General features: G+C 42.8%; 1 protein-coding gene across 2 annotated transcripts in view; it reads right to left on the reverse strand.

The window, feature by feature from the left end:
- Positions 1 to 16,338, reverse strand: part of LOC124137172 (3-oxoacyl-[acyl-carrier-protein] reductase FabG-like) — a 47,296-nt gene extending 30,958 nt beyond the window's left edge. Inside the window, exons 1-4 of one of the 2 annotated variants that reach the window (XM_048383957.1) lie at positions 16,213 to 16,338; positions 11,752 to 11,885; positions 8,184 to 8,276; positions 3,927 to 4,012 (exon numbers count right to left, since the gene is read on the reverse strand). In XM_048383957.1, the coding sequence (XP_048239914.1) occupies positions 3,927 to 4,012; positions 8,184 to 8,276; positions 11,752 to 11,885; positions 16,213 to 16,261 (362 nt within the window). In that variant the 5' untranslated portion in view covers positions 16,262 to 16,338. Of the gene's footprint in view, positions 1 to 3,926; positions 4,013 to 8,183; positions 8,277 to 11,751; positions 11,886 to 15,886; positions 15,941 to 16,212 lie in introns of those variants that run through there. The other variant, XM_046503374.2, reaches the window with a different exon arrangement.
- Between the last annotated feature and the right edge of the window lie 1,280 nt (positions 16,339 to 17,618).

A 17,618-nucleotide genomic window follows, 5' to 3' on the forward strand; every position in this document is an offset into this window, starting at 1 on the left:
TTCACGGGTCGGAGCACTTAAGCCTCCAACATAGTACACCAAAGGCGTCAAAATCATATGACCTAGTACCTACCTAATATTGACAGATTGACTGAACCTGATCTGGCTTTGTGAGGGACTATCTTAATATATGAATGAGCGAATGTATATTTTGTAGGCCTGTGGCCAGTCAACAACAGAATACAATATGTAATGGCATCTGCACATAGCAGGGCATTCACATGTTCACATAATCAAATGATTAACCACAATAACAGCATGGTATTGGTAATCACAGCATTTAAGCTCCTAAGGTCTAGTGGTAGAGCATCCGCATGTAGAGTGGAAGGTCCGGGTTTCGATCCCCAGCCACGTCATACCACAAGGCATTAAAAGTTGGTATTTTGTGTTACCCTGCCTGGCGCTAGGCAATCAGGAACTAAAATAAGGACTGGTCAGCTCGTAGTCATTATTCTGTGTCTGAGTGGGGTATTCAAGTTAAACTATGGCATGGTATCTCACCGAGCTAGCACTACAAATCGGCATAAATCAGTAAACACAGACACGCACAGAAATTATTTTCCCTCCTATTTGTACTGCTATAACATTCCCTCCTATTTCCATTGGTCGTTCTTTCCCTCCTATTTGCATTGCTAGTTCTTACCCTACTGTTTGCATTGCCATTTTATTCCCTCCTATGTGTATTCCTAAAATACCTCTTCTTTGTACTGCTATTACTTTCCCTTTGGCGATCACATCTTGCGCATTTTTTTAGAAAGAACATGTGACGTCATCCATTAATTTCAGTGCTTTCAATTCGGTCTCACATTCCCTCAGCTTTTTTCCCTTGAGTCTTACAATCCCAGGCATAGCTTCAGAGCTGCGTTTTAGCCAATACCCAAGAAAATCTATTTCAATGGAAACAAATTGGGAATTCCCGACATACCCCAAACCATACGTATTCTAAACAAAATTCCTCTACATCTGATATAGATGTTGTCTGGTCACCAAAACAGAATGGACGAAAGGATGGAGAATGGTTGAATCTCTACTGCAGATCCCTAATAGTGTTTTACAGCTAAACAACCAATCAGAGAGTTGCACACACTTTTATTTCTTTACAGTATTACATTGACTGTTGAAGTTTCTGAAAAACTTGCATTTTTGAAAATATGAATAAACAGCATATCAAAGTAGACCTTAATTTCACAGCAGGCTTCAAGTAAAAGAATACATGACAAACTGTAAATTGTGCATTGCTGATTCCATGACGTTGCCATGGTAACAAAAACCTGTTATATTTTTAAATGTTAGTAGGACATATAATCACTGTCCGTTAGGTTGACTTGGCTAGTGGAAGTTATGAAAGAGGAATTCTGTTTCTTAGTCAAACATAATTGTAAGCATGTGTTTTCTGACAGGATATTGTATTTGAAACTATGTTGTTTTCAATTTATCATATGTTGAAGTGATATAAAAAATAACAATGAGGCCAAACCGATATAAATTAAAAAAATTGAGACTCTCAACAATTGTAATTTTGGTACACAAGCCGTTATCTCCATCTTTACATTCATATTTGTCAGTCCCAGGGGCCTGGGAGATTGACGACCGTGCAATTTAAGCTGGTGAGTCTAACCGAGCTTGGTGGGTGCGTGGGTAAGGGACTTGTGAAACAACTAAACTGCTACTACTTTCCCTCCTATTTGTACTGCTGGTTCATTCAATCCAATTTGTTCTGCTATTACTTTCCCTCCTATTTGTACTGCTGGTTCATTCAATCCAATTTGTACTGCTACTACTTTCCCTCCTATTTGTACTGCTGGTTCATTCAATCCAATTTGTACTGCTACTACTTTCCCTCCTATTTGTACTGCTGGTTCATTCAATCCAATTTGTTCTGCTATTACTTTCCCTCCTATTTGTACTGCTGGTTCATTCAATCCAATTCGTACTGCTACTACTTTCCCTCCTATTTGTACTGCTGGTTCATTCAATCCAATTTGTACTGCTATTACTTTCCCTCCTATTTGTACTGCTGGTTCATTCAATCCAATTTGTACTGCTATTACTTTCCCTCCTATTTGTACTGCTATTACTTTCCCTCCCATTAGTATTTCTATACATTTCGCTCCTGTTTGTACTTTTACTTTCCCTACTATTTGCATTGCTAATTCTTACCTTACCCTAATTTTATTCCCTCCTATATGTACTTCTAGAAAAATACCTCTGTGTACTGCTATTACTTTCCTCCTCTCGGTACTGGTATTTCTTTCTGAGAGATGGTGTTTTTAGGTGCGCTTTCTGACTTTATGTGCATTTTGCAAACTGCCTGCCAGGCTAATTAGTGGTTTTGCTGAGGAGGGTATTTCCGAAAAGGAAGGGCAACCTGGGGGACTTTAGGGTTTCTTATTAAATTTGGGGGAAATTTGGAATTTTGAAGAATGACGTGCTATAGGTAGGTGAACTAAGGGAGTTCCCGCTGTTTTTACAGTTGTATTAACAAGTGTTGGAGACGGTGTGTACAAGTGATTGTGGAATAAACACGCTGAATGTGAAGCAAACATAAGCCTAGTTAGTTACAACATAGTTAATTGGCGATTAAATTACTCACCATTGTCTCTTATATGTTATTACTTCATAAATAAATTTTATTTTACGGGCACCAATTTGGTGTCGTACCGTGTAAACACAAAATGGCGACGTGTGCTGGAGTTACACACGCGACCTATCATTGTAGAAAAAAAACAACGCAAGATAAACACATTTTTATTGCATATATAAGGTTTGTGTGCACACTTGTGATGTGTGCGAAATACGCACCAGTCGGAAAGCGCACGTTAAATCTCCAAAGTAACTAACTAACTAACTTGTGATGTCCGTGTGCGAAATACGCTACAGTCGGCAAGAGCACGTTAAATCTTCTACCGGTATATCAGTCAGACTTGTGATGTGTTTCATTCCAGGTCACCTTATACACGGAGTATAGGATTTTGGGTTGATTTTTAAGGCGTGTACAGGGGGGTCGTCTTATACGTGGGGTCGCCTTATACACAGCGATATACGGTAATAGTGCGTGTTCAGGTGTTTCTATTAGGTTACAGTGAGGACATTTACCTGTTTGGTGTTTTCTGATTCTGTGTAGGTGAGAGTTTAGTTTAGTGTGCCCTGTCTGTAATTTGATTATTGCCCTGTTGAATGTTTGGGGTTTATGAAGAACTTTTGTTTTTTTGAAGGGCTTTTGGAGCACCTGTTTTAGTTTACAGTTTGATTTCTGATATTGGTTTTGCCACTTTTGGAGGATTTTTGTAGGTTGATGCTTATTTCTTCTAATTTTAGTGATGCTTTGGCTACTTTGTCGGCGTGTTCATTACCAAACACTCCGACGTGGGCAGAGAATTCTATTTCTTTACCTACATTGCAGAGCTTGTTAGAGCTTTTGAGTATCAGTTGAAATAATTTAGGTCATATTTTTATGTTTTTGTTTTTAATAGCTTGGAGTGGACCTAGTGAGTTAGTAAGGATTAGTTTTTTGTTTTTTGTTTTAATTTGGGGGTTATGTAGGGCTGTGGCCAACACACTATCTGTATATTTCTGTAACAGTTGTCAAGTGTGCCATCTATCTATGATATGATCGCTTGTTTTTCGTTGCTACTGCTGAAAATGTGTGTGAGATAAAAACGCATGTTAGGTTTGAAAGTATCTTGCATATTTTTTTGAAAATGATAAGAGCTGAATCGATACAACTGAAATAGATGAATGTACTCGCCCAGTACGATGATTGAGTCTTTACTTCTTTCTCACTCTGCACATGCTGCCACTCGTCAATACGAGAGGACGAGTGGATTTTACGAACCCTGATTTGCTGCAGACATAGGGAGAAAAGCAGCCTCTGAGAAGGTCCAAGTACACCCCTACTGTTGAAATGATATTGATGGTGTTCCTACCTGACATTGGCATTCATGACTCTGTCATACTGTTCAAGGGACGAGTTCTCTATGCTGCCAAGCTCTATAATACCTGCACAGTTCACCTGAAAATACAACCCTTGGAACATAACATTTACATAGTGCTAGAGACATTTAACATGCTCAATAAATATTATCTGATGACACCCGGTATTTTATGAAGCGATATGTAATATACAGTTACATCTTGTTAACTAAATCTTGTCATGTGTGGTTTGGGACAAAAGGGAGGTGGGAGATAGGGACTAAATAACATACTGTGTCAGAACAGTGTCGGAGCAGTGTCGGAGCAGTGTCAGAGCAGTGTCAGAACAGTGTCGGAGCAGTGTCAGAACAGTGTCGGAACAGTGTCAGAGCAGTGTCAGAACAGTGTCAGAGCAGTGTCAGGAAAGTGTCAGAGCAGTATCTGAGCAGTGTCAGAACAGTGTCAGAGCAGTGTCGGAGCAGTATCGGAGCAGTATCTGAGCAGTGTCAGAACAGTGTCAGAGCAGTGTCAGAGCAGTGTCAGAGCAGTATCGGAGCAGTATCTGAGCAGTGTCGGAACAGTGTCAGAGCAGTGTCAGAGCAGTGTCAGAGCAGTGTCGGCGCAGTGTCGGAGCAGTGTCAGAGCACTGTTGGAGCAGTGTCAGAGCAGTGTCAGAGCAGTGTCGGAGCAGTGTCAGAGCAGTGTCGGAGCAATGCCAGAGCAGTGTTGGAGCAGTGTCAGAGCAGTGTCAGAACAGTGTCAGAGCAGTGTCAGAGCAGTGTCAGAACAGTGTCAGAGCAGTGTCAGGAAAGTGTCAGAGCAGTGTCAGAACAGTGTCAGAGCAGTGTCGGAGCAGTATCGGAGCAGTATCTGAGCAGTGTCAGAACAGTGTCAGAGCAGTGTCGGAGCAGTATCAGAGCAGTATCTGAGCAGTGTCAGAACAGTGTCAGAGCAGTGTCAGAGCAGTGTCGGAGCAGTATCGGAGCAGTATCTGAGCAGTGTCGGAACAGTGTCAGAGCAGTGTCAGAGCAGTGTCAGAGCAGTGTCAGAGCAGTGTCAGAGCACTGTCGGAGCAGTGTCAGAGCAGTGTCAGAGCAGTTTCGGAGCAGTGTCAGAGCAGTGTCGGAGCAATGCCAGAGCAGTGTTGGAGCAGTGTTGGAGCAGTGTCAGAACAGTGTCAGAGCAGTGTCAGAGCAGTGTCAGAACAGTGTCAGAGCAGTGTCAAGAAAGTGTCAGAGCAGTGTCAGAACAGTGTCAGAGCAGTGTCGGAGCGGTGTCGGCGCAGTATCTGAGCAGTGTCAGAACAGTGTCAGAGCAGTGTCAGAGCAGTGTCAGAGCAGTGTCGGCGCAGTGTCGGCGCAGTGTCGGAGCACTGTCGGAGCAGTGTCAGAACAGTGTCAGAGCAGTGTCAGAGCAGTGTCGGAGCAATGCCAGAGCAGTGTTGGAGCAGTGTCAGAGTAGTGTCAGAACAGTGTCGGCGCAGTGTCAGAGCAGTGTCGGAGCACTGTCGGCGCAGTGTCAGAGCAGTGTCAGAGCAGTGTCGGCGCAGTGTCAGAGCAGTGTCGGAGCACTGTCGGAGCAGTGTCAGAACAGTGTCAGAGCAGTGTCAGAGCAGTGTCAGAGCAGTGTCGGCGCAGTGTCGGAGCAGTGTCAGAGCACTGTCGGAGCAGTGTCAGAGCAGTGTCAGAGCAGTGTCAGAGCAGTGTCGGAGCAGTGTCAGAGTAGTGTCAGAGCAGTGTCAGAACAGTGTCAGAGCAGTGTCAGAGCAGTGTCAGAACAGTGTCAGAGCAGTGTCAGAACAGTGTCAGAGCAGTGTCAGAACAGTGTCAGAGCAGTGTCAGAGCAGTATCGGAGCAGTATCGGAGCAGTGTCAGAACAGTGTCAGAGCAGTGTCGGAGCAGTGTCGGTGCAGTGTCGGTGCAGTGTCAGAGCAGTGTCAGAGCAGTGTCAGAGCAATGCCAGAGCAGTGTCAGAGCAGTGTCAGAGCAGTGTCAGAGCAGTGTCAGAACAGTGTCAGAGCAGTGTCAGAACAGTGTCAGAGCAGTGTCAGAGCAGTATCGGAGCAGTGTCGGAACAGTATCGGAGCAGTGTCAGAACAGTGTCAGAGCAGTGTCGGAGCAGTGTCTGACCAGTGTCGGAGCAGTGTCAGAGCAGTGTCGGAGCAGTGTTGGTGCAGTGTCAGAGCAGTGTCAGAGCAGTGTCAGAGCAGTGTCAGAACAGTATCGGAGCAGTGTCTGACCAGTGTCGGAGCAGTGTCAGAGCAGTGTCGGATCAGTGTCAGAACAGTGTCAGAGCAGTATTGGAGCAGTGTCAGAGCAGTATCGGAGCAGTGTCAGAGCAGTATTGGAGCAGTGTCAGAGCAGTGTCAGAGCAATGCCAGAGCAGTGTCAGAGCAGTGTCAGAGCAGTGTCAGAGCAGTGTCAGAACAGTGTCAGAGCAGTGTCAGAACAGTGTCAGAGCAGTGTCAGAGCAGTATCGGAGCAGTGTCGGAACAGTATCGGAGCAGTGTCAGAACAGTGTCAGAGCAGTGTCGGAGCAGTGTCTGACCAGTGTCGGAGCAGTGTCAGAGCAGTGTCGGAGCAGTGTCGGTGCAGTGTCAGAGCAGTGTCAGAGCAGTGTCAGAGCAGTGTCAGAACAGTGTCAGAGCAGTGTCAGAACAGTGTCAGAGCAGTGTCAGAGCAGTGTCAGAGCAGTATCGGAGCAGTGTCAGAGCAGTATCGGAGCAGTGTCGGAACAGTATCGGAGCAGTGTCAGAACAGTGTCAGAGCAGTATCGGAGCAGTGTCTGACCAGTGTCGGAGCAGTGTCAGAGCAGTGTCGGATCAGTGTCAGAACAGTGTCAGAGCAGTATTGGAGCAGTGTCAGAGCAGTATCGGAGCAGTGTCAGAGCAGTATTGGAGCAGTGTCAGAGCAGTGTCAGAGCAGTGTCAGAGCAGTATCGGAGCAGTGTCTGACCAGTGTCGGAGCAGTGTCAGAGCAGTGTCGGAGCAGTGTCAGAACAGTGTCAGAGCAGTATCGGAGCAGTGTCTGACCAGTGTCGGAGCAGTGTCAGAGCAGTGTCGGAGCAGTGTCAGAACAGTGTCAGAGCAGTATTGGAGCAGTGTCAGAGCAGTATCGGAGCAGTGTCAGAGCAGTATTGGAGCAGTGTCAGAGCAGTGTCAGAGCAGTGTCAGAGCAGTATCGGAGCAGTGTCTGACCAGTGTCGGAGCAGTGTCAGAGCAGTGTCGGAGCAGTGTCAGAACAGTGTCAGAGCAGTATCGGAGCAGTGTCAGAGCAGTATCGGAGCAGTGTCAGAGCAGTATCGGAGCAGTGTCAGAGCAGTATCGGAGCAGTGTCGGAACAGTGTCAGAGCAGTGTCGGAGCAGTGTCTGACCAGTGTCGGAGCAGTGTCAGAGCAGTGTCGGAGCAGTGTTGGTGCAGTGTAAGAGCAGTGTCAGAGCAGTGTCAGAGCAATGCCAGAGCAGTGTCGGAGCAGTGTCAGAGCAGTGTCGGAGCAGTGTCAGAGCAGTGCCAGAGCAATTTGAGAACAGTGTCAGAACCGTGTGAGAGCAGTGTCAGCCGGTGCCACTGTCTTGAAAGATACACTGGTTTACTGGAAATTGAGATATCTAGGTATGTGTGTTATTAGAAGCATTGTCATGCATTGTTTTAACTATACAACTATATTTAACATTTTGGTGAAACCCACCAATTGTGGTGCTGCCAAACCAATCATCAAAATCGGACTGAATCTTGGATTCAAACCCATGATCATAGGATCCTGGCATGCCTAAGGGAAGTAACTTTTCAATCCCAACTGTTGAGCCTCAGACGACTGAATTTAACTTGCACCAGGTGCACGTTGATATGAAAACAGAGTTGCACAAGACAAAACAAGGTAGCACCCAGGTTCCATGAATTTATCAAAGTTGAAACACAGGCCAAGTCTGCTGCCGGTCACATAGGCCAGTCCATTAAATTAATGACATTTTGCTGAAAAATGTAATAGAAACATGTGCACCAAATGTTTAATTGTCAACAGTTTGATGACGTCAAGCCAAAGAAAGCATGACAAGTTACACATAACAAAGGCATTAGTGATATAGTATGGTAAATAAAGCTTGGAGGTATTGAGTGTGTTCAGAGATCGATGTTGTGTGGATAAGTAAGGGTTAGTCAAGCACAAATTTTGAACTAATTTTTACATGTAACATGCTTGTAAATATGGATTTTAGTAAGTTGCACTTGTGCATGCTTTATACGGCTAAATCGAGGCCTGAATATGTACCTTACCAGAATATTCAGTCTACCAAAGTGTTTGACTGTTGCATCGAGGACATTTTTCACATCAGCTTCTTTCACCAAGTCCCCTGTGACAAGGAACGGCTGCAACAGACAACGGATCAATAGGTACAGTGACCGGTAGCATCATTCTCATCTGTCCAGCCTCCACAGTACTATACACAAAATCATTATTAGATGTCTTCATTGATGCTTGTTTAAAAAACTTTCTACTGTGTCCCCACAGATGACATTTTAATGTTATCAGCTTGCTGATGGGGTTAACTTCTTTGCTTATGTGGACCAGGCGTCCGACCTTGGATCTGAAGGTGTAAGAGTGAATATTATCCTACCCTATTTTTTATCCCGGGGATGAAATTCTCTAGTGTCAGGATGATTCTTCCTAGTAAATTTGAACCCATACCAGTGTGGCACTAAGGTAGGATACTATACTCTAGAGTGAAACTTCCCCCGGGATAATATTTAGGTAGGATATAATCCTTGCTTACAAAGGTACATAGTTCGAATCACATAATGAGAGTCAGACATTTTATTACCACTACACATGCTTAGGTACTTAAGAATTATCAAAATACAGCAATGACTACACTGTTTCAACTGTAGATTATCTGTAACAAACTGTTCGTTTGTTGTTTAACGCCGCACTCAGCAATATTCCAGCTATATGACTGCGGTCTGTAAATATTCGAGTCTGGACCAGATAGTCAAGTGATTGATATCATGAACATCGATCCACACAATTGGGCTTTGGTGACATGCATCACCTGATCCTGAAAGTCACCTCTTACAACAAGCATAGTTGCCTTTTACGGTGAGCATGGGTTGCTGAAGATCTATTCTACCCCGGATCTTCCTGGGTCTGTTACGAACTGACAGCTTACTGACTTTTTTTTTGCAATGCAAATTTTGAGGTCATGGACATGACCATGCGTTTCAAATGTACTGGCTACAAGGATTAAATCGCAGCATAGATATAGAAGCATTCACCTCCTCTCATGAGGATGTAATGTATGTCATTAAGACAACATAGCCACATTATTTTTAGGGCATTCAAAATGTCCAGTGAACTTTTTATTTTCAAACCTGAGGCCAAACATATTTTTCAGCATTTTTTTACTTTTTTACTCAATTCACTGTCAATTCTCAGTGAGTGAGTGAGTTGGGCTTTACGCTGTTTTAACATTATTCCAGTTATATCGCGGTGTGTCAGCTTAATGTGGGAGGAAAGCCCGAAGTGATGCATGTCTCAGACGTTTACCACTTCGGTGAAACCCACGAGCACAGGTATGGTGCTGACAAACCTAGAAACATAATCGGGGTGAATCGGGATTCGAACCAACAATCATAGGTTTCTGGCGTGCACCTTAGACAACTAGGCCACCTGTGCCCCCATCACAATAACCACCTCTGTTGACCACTTACACCAAATATACAACCACGTGATCAAAAGGCCAATAAACAAAACTGAGAAAGAAACATAAATACAAAATGCATGAAGAATTCTTGAACATACCTTAAAAGAGTCTAACATTTTACTAGTACTTGGGGTACCTACGTTTTACCAAACACATTATTGCAGTAAAATATCAGTCAGATTTACCAGTCCCAGTGAGGAGTTACCAGTCTGTTCAACCCCATTTGTCACACACCCCAGTTGTCAGACACCCCAGTTGTCACACACCCCAGTTGTCAGACACCCCATTTGTCACACAGTCCAGTTGTCACACACACCATTTGACACACAATCCAGTTGTCACACACCCAAGTTGTCACACATCCCATTTCCCACAAACCCCATTTGTCACACAACCCAGTTGTCACACACCCAAGTTGTCACAAACCCCATTTGTCACACAGTCCAGTTGTCACACACACCATTTGTCACACAATCCAGTTGTCACACACCCCAGTTGTCACACATCCCATTTCCCACAAACCCCAGTTGTCACAAACCCCAGTTGTCACACATCCCAGTTGTCACAAACCCCATTTGTCACACACCCCAGTTGTCACACATCCCATTTGTCACACACCCTATTTGTCACACACCCCATTTGTCACAGCCCCCATTTGTCACACATCCCATTTCCCACAAACCCCATTTGTCACACAACCCAGTTGTCACACACCCAAGTTGTCACAAACCCCATTTGTCACACAGTCCAGTTGTCACACACACCATTTGTCACACAATCCAGTTGTCACACACCCCAGTTGTCACACATCCCATTTCCCACAAACCCCAGTTGTCACAAACCCCATTTGTCACACAACCCAGTTGTCACACACACCATTTGTCACACACCCCAGTTGTCACACATCCCAGTTGTCACAAACCCCATTTGTCACACACCCCAGTTGTCACACATCCCATTTGTCACACACCCTATTTGTCACACACCCCATTTGTCACAGCCCCCATTTGTCACACACCCCAGTTGTCACAAACCCCAGTTGTCACACACCCCAGTTGTCATACACCCCAGTTGTCACACATCCCATTTGTCACACACCCTATTTGTCACACACCCTATTTGTCACACACCCCAGTTGTCAGACACCCCATTTGTCACACAGTCCAGTTGTCACACACACCATTTGTCACACAATCCAGTTGTCACACACCCTAGTTGTCACACATCCCATTTCCCACAAACCCCATTTGTCACACAACCCAGTTGTCACACACCCAAGTTGTCACAAACCCCATTTGTCACACAGTCCAGTTGTCACACACACCATTTGTCACACAATCCAGTTGTCACACACCCCAGTTGTCACACATCCCATTTCCCACAAACCCCAGTTGTCACAAACCCCATTTGTCACACAACCCAGTTGTCACACACACCATTTGTCACACACCCCAGTTGTCACACATCCCAGTTGTCACAAACCCCATTTGTCACACACCCCAGTTGTCACACATCCCATTTGTCACACACCCTATTTGTCACACACCCCATTTGTCACAGCCCCCATTTGTCACACACCCCAGTTGTCACACACCCCAGTTGTCACACACCCCAGTTGTCATACACCCCAGTTGTCACACATCCCATTTGTCACACACCCTATTTGTCACACACCCTATTTGTCACACACCCCATTTGTCCCACAGTTCCAGCTGTCAACAAGGAAGGGCTGTGATGGTCAGCTTGGTCTACCTACTGTTACAATGGTTCAGCCCAGGTTGTCTTAAAGAATCTCACTGAACACATCGTTCCATTTATATCTCAACCTACCCCATATCACATAAAAAAACTATACGTGTCATACTAAAAAATAATAAATAATTGAATGCATAAATAATTAAATATATATATATAAATACAAACATAGCCAAGCCTTTAATCTTTAATACTAAACTTTCTAAAATTGAAAAATAATTGTCCTTTTACCATAAACACAAATCACACAATCAGTCATTGTTCGTTATCATAAATATAGATACATTCACTGCTGAAATCAGACAAACAAGCAGATCGTGAAGAAGCTGAGATAATTAAGTTGGAAAAATGTACTTCCTGTCCAAAAATAACTCGTTAGCATAGAATACCTTTTGGGATGTGGTCTTCTCACACTCGGCGCCAACCTGCTGGAGATTTTCCTCTTTCCTTCCTGTCAGGGCAACCTTGGCGCCAAGTTTGGAGAAAAGAACTGCAGTTGCAGCACCAATGCCAGAGCTAGCGCCTGTGAGACATGCATAACACTTTCACAATCAAACTTCAGGACTAGTGTATCTGGGAAGTAGACATGAAGTCATTATTTCTCATACATCTATCTTAATAGAGACCATGGCTTGGGTGAAATACAGAAAGCTGTCATTGTGGTTACAGCCAGTCAGACAAAGTTGTATAGTTGGTTGGTTTGTTGTTTTAAGCCGCACTCAGCAATATTCCAGCTATATGATGGCAGTCTGTAAATAATCGAGTCGGGACCAGACAATCCAGTGATTAATATCATGAGCATCGATCCACTGAATTGGGATTGATGACATGCATCAACCAAGTCAGCGAACCTGACCACCCGATCCCGTTAGTCGCCTTTTACGACAAGCATAGTCACCTTTTACGGCAAGTATGGGTTGCTGAAGACCTATTCTACCCCGGAATCTTCACGGGTCCAAAGTTGTACAGAAGGTGTGTGAATGGGAAAATAACTTTATGTGTTGGGACATCATGGTTTGAGTGGGTGAGTATGGTTTTACGCTGCTTTTAGCAATATTCCAGCATTATGACGGTGGGGGACACAAGAAATGGGCTTCACACATTGTACCCATGTCGGGAATCGAACCCGGGTCTTCGGCGTGACGAGCAAATGCTTTAACCCATCATGGTTTGAAATTGAAGTTGTTCCTTGCCTTTGTGTCCGATGAACTGTTTTCATGATAATTAAACGTATATACTTTATTCAAAACACCTACAGTGCAATACTGGTTTATGTTCCGCAAAACAATCACGAGATTGTCGGTTGCAAAGGTCTGCATTTGCTATGTGACCGACAATCTCGTGATTGTTTTGCGGAACATAAACCAGTATTGCACTGTAGGTGTTTTGAATAAAGTAAAGATACTTACAATGGTGAGATCATTTTTCACTGTATGCCTCTATATGTTACCAGATACTCCTAGTTTTATAAAGGTCATAAGGGCCAAGTTAACACCCAATTTCACTCTGCTAATTACTCATCGACCGGCTGATACCTACTTTAGAATCAAAGTTTAATCTTACGGATACAATCTCCAACCTGTCGATTGCCAGGGTACCGACCTGGAAGTAATTCTGGTTGCACGCGGTAAGCCAATTTGAAACGAAAAGTATCTGACAAAATATAGAGGCATACAGTGAAAAATGATCTTACCAGTGGAAGTATCTGGCGGCCTCCAGATAAAATATAGAGGCATATAGTGAAAAATGATCTCACCAGTGGCGGGTATGGGCCACCGTAGAATACATCAGATTGTGACAATATCAATATTGATAGTTTCACAAACGTAGCTGTAAATGATTATCAATAACTTGGATAACGAATACTGGTTTGTAAATTTATAAACCTGTTAGGAATTTTTATCATACTTCAAAGGGAAACAGGGGTGGTCGGGTAGCCTAGTGGTTAAAGCGTTCGCTCGTCACGCCGAAGACCCGGGTTCGATTCCCGACATGGGTACAATGTGTGAAGCCCATTTTTGGTGTCCCCCGCCGTGATATTGCTGGAATATTGCTAAAAGCGGCGTAAAACCATACTCACTCACTCACTCAAAGGGAAACAACACTCCAAGTTTGGAAGCATTGATATATGCATGGGCTTTTTTGCGGATTTAAAATTTGATCTAACCCACTCAGCCACTGAGGCTTCAACAAAAATGAAATTTCGACAACTGGTAGTCTACACAGACTTATGCGTATATCGCTTTGTGGACCAAAATTGATGGATTTCGACCCAACACCGACGATGTGACGCTGGAAGGCTAGACGAAACCAACAGCTTTACAGTGGAAACCGTTCAATAGCCAAATTAGTCAAACCAACATCACGATGGGTTGAAATGGTACATATTAGATCTGTGTCATTGCATTGTTAATAAATTGTATGTATATCATGTATATATGTTATGAAAGAGGCACTTGAGTTTACTCTTTTTTTCATGCATGAACATTCAACAGATATGAGGAATGGCGTGGCCAAATGCAAATGTCCGATTGGCAAAAAAATATTTCCGGATCCCTGGCCTACACAAAGTACGTGATCTGGACTACCAGTTGTCCGACTTTTATTTTTGTGGAAGCCTCTAAGATCATTGACTTTGTGTGCTGGCGATTAGGTGCCTCACTCTGGCAGTGTTGGTTCGAATCCCGGACAGGACTCAACCCCCCAAAAAGTACGAGAATCTGTACTTTACAACGAAAGTGTTATCCCAAATATAACATTTGTTACAATAAAAGACTACATAGTATCCCTTCAGAGAATTCAGGTAAACAAACCAGTGATAACAAACTTGATCAATACAAATGTGAAATTCAGATAAATTATCACTAAATTAACATGATGATTTACCATTTAAATTGTATTTCCTGTTCTGCTAAGCTCTGTTTTATATGCAGAAAAAAAGATTACCATGTGTATTTTCTCGTAAACTTAGCCGGAAAGAGCAATCAGATGTATGGACATTTACTGTCAATCTACCAGTGATTTGGTTAGAAAATACACAAAAAATATTATATAAACTTCAAAGATTTTTTATGTTCATTTCTCAACTGATCAAGTAAGTTTGTTTCAGGTGTTTCACATAGGTGTTAAGTCTTATTGGTCAGCTGAAATAGCACACATGACAACTATGTTCATGAAGTCCATGGTTGTTTAAAAAAATCCATAGATTCAGATGAAAAATCAACATATTATCAGCTAATCCTTTGAACAAAGTATGTTGTTTTTACATCAGCACTTCACGCCCAGATATGGGTGTATTCCATCTGCTTCAGTAAATCTACATATATAAACACTTGCTTTTGACAAATCCACTGTGCAAGATAACAGTGATTAATGAGTCAACATATAATAGGTAAATCCTTTGATTGATGTTTTTTGCAACTCTACTATCCATTCCTCTCTTGCTGTGCTGCATATTACATAACATGTAGTACATCACCACATCAGATCTGGATACATGTATATAACCCAATCATAGATCGATTAATGACCCCCGACACAATGCGAACCACAGAGTGCTCATTACCATGACACCCTCAGAGGCAGCGGTGAACGTTATCAAGATATTTTGCAGTCTTTGTCAGGTAATCTGAGTAGGTCTACACCTAACTATACCTGTAATAAAGTCATTGACTGAGCATCAAGTGAATGAGGATGAATAAACAGGTGGGGGATTACACCATGAAACATGGATGACAAGAAGGGAGTAGTATTTGTTGTATTTGATGCAATTTGCCTGAAAAATATCAGTCGTTGCTGTTGAGTATATGAACTGAATTTCATTGTTACAAAAACATGTACATGCATTTTCTGCATACCAAACAACATAATAATTGTACAAACACATTTACATGCCCAGATGCATTTGCAAGGTGAAAGGTTATAGTAAGCATCATCCACTGAAATGCCAGGATTCAGGGGGTTAACCCTCACTGTCAATGTGGTTTTACAGTTGGCCCCTCGCAGGTCAGAATTGGCTAGCTGGTGATTACGCAGAGTTATTACAATGGCGCCTATAGACAACTGAAAGTTGGAGTGCTGTTCCCCTTCAACCCCTAACCCGAGTAATTGTGATGGGTCTATTTCCTGAGATCAAAATGTGACATTTTATGAGTGCTTCAATTACTAACTGGGTTTTTTATGGTCAGGCGAAAATGGCCAATCTGTCGTTTGTGAAAGCAGTGTTTTAGGACATTGTAACGTCTCACAGATGAATGACAACCAGATCGCCTGTAAAGTGTTGTATAGTTCAACCAATACACACAATGTAGTGATGCTCGCCCATTGCTCGTAACATGCGTAACCTAGATACATGAATATGTACACTGCTGATAACCATCTCGACGATCTGGGATGGATATTTTATTGTCCTTGTTTTATCCATCTGCAATCACTAGAAATGCATCCTTGAAATTAATACAAAGAGGTGAGAACGAAGATTCTGTTAAGATCACTTGTCAATTGTGTACTAAACAATGAAACAACCTGTGATCAGTGCAACCTTGCCAGCGAGGTTCGCAATGGAGGCCGCCATCTTGAATGACCTTCACCTTTCAACAGCTGGCCCCGGTGGGCGTACTTATAAAGGCGCTCATTGAAGCATTCGTTGTGGAATTGTTTCACAGTGTTTCATGCGATTAATCGGCACATAATCAAACAGAACGGGTTTTTTTCAACTGTACTTTTTCTTTTGTTATTTTTATTCTATTATCTTTTACACGTGATTTATTTTCGGTATATACGTAAAAATAAAAAAAATGTATTCAGATTATCGTTACAAAGTGTTCATTATAATTTTTTATGAAAGTTACCTGTAATTAATGCTACTTTTCCTGACAGGTTACCCAGTGATAGGTCCATGGTGTGTGAAGCCCGTTGACCGAAAAGCAGGTCAGGGAGCGATGACACTGATAATCCCCATTCAACACGATGACCCACATTGCTTATGGGATTGAGCAGGGTCGGACTCGTGAATGATAAAACAAAATAACCGGGAACACTACACCTAGAACGTAAATATTTTTCACTTTGACGTTTAAAGATAATCCATTAATTATGTTTACCTTGAATTGTCATATATAGTCTGTCTCACAGTTCCCAAACAATATTATTTTCCCTTCCACCCAGTCCTCGTGTCTTGCCATAGCTCTAAATGAAGCAAGTCTAGATTTTCCACAGATTCAGCCCGAATCTCCCATCTCACTGGGGCTCCTTGTTAATTGTTTGTAGTTATGAAAAATATTTTTTCAGAGTCTAAGCGAATTGTTAGATAAGCATTACTTAGAAGTTGACGGATGACAAAGTAGACACAGTGTATGGATAACAACTTCTTTAATACTGTAAAGGCGACGTTTCGGTTAAGATCGTTATACCGTTGTCAAGCAAGGCTGAATGAGGAACATTGTACAGAATATATATAGTAGGTGGAGGATTAACAGTAGAGGATGATTATCAGTAACAACAATTACATACATGAGTGGGATAACATGAGTAAGTAATGACAACAGAAGGATAATACTGTCACAACATGATGGACAGAGAACACATAGGTGCGAGCCAATGAGACATGAAGCCAATTAAACAGGATAACTTTGCAAAGGTGTGATTATTGTTTAATGAGTTCATAGTATAGGCGGCGCTGGTGGTCAAAGCGTTCGCTCGTCACGCCGAGGACCCGGGTTCGATTCCCGACTTGGGTACAATGTCTGAAGCCCATTTCTGGTGTCCCCCGCCGTGATATTGCTGGAATATTGCTAAAAGCGGCGTAAAACCAAATTCACCCACTCATAGTAGGCGGGTGGAATGAAATAGCCTTGATCTCTAAGCGACTGGCTTGATTGCTTCTTGTTTTGAGGCATTGTTGTTTGGGAAGATTTCCGCTCGTGTCCATGTTTCAAAATTTAACCCTAACCCTGACGCCAACTTCGAATATGCGTAACTTTAAAAAAAAAAAAAAAAAAGAATCAGAGATTACGGATGGAAGTGTTACCCGTTGTTTTGGTCACTGAAAACTGATCTTGCCCATGTATCATTTGCAAAGAAATGGTTAATCACCGCTGCCTTTCCTCGCGATTGCAACAACCCTGTGTTTTTGATTACGGAAGGGAGGCGTCAGTCATAACAAACGGATCAAATATTTGGGACAAAACGCCAAATGTTCCTGTGAAAAAATCAAAACTGTTAATGACACCGTGTACTGGTGTTTTATATACATTCT

Source organism: Haliotis rufescens, unplaced genomic scaffold (assembly GCF_023055435.1).
Source record: "Haliotis rufescens isolate VD_foot unplaced genomic scaffold, xgHalRufe1.0.p SCAF_5, whole genome shotgun sequence".
Lineage (NCBI taxonomy): Eukaryota > Metazoa > Mollusca > Gastropoda > Lepetellida > Haliotidae > Haliotis > Haliotis rufescens.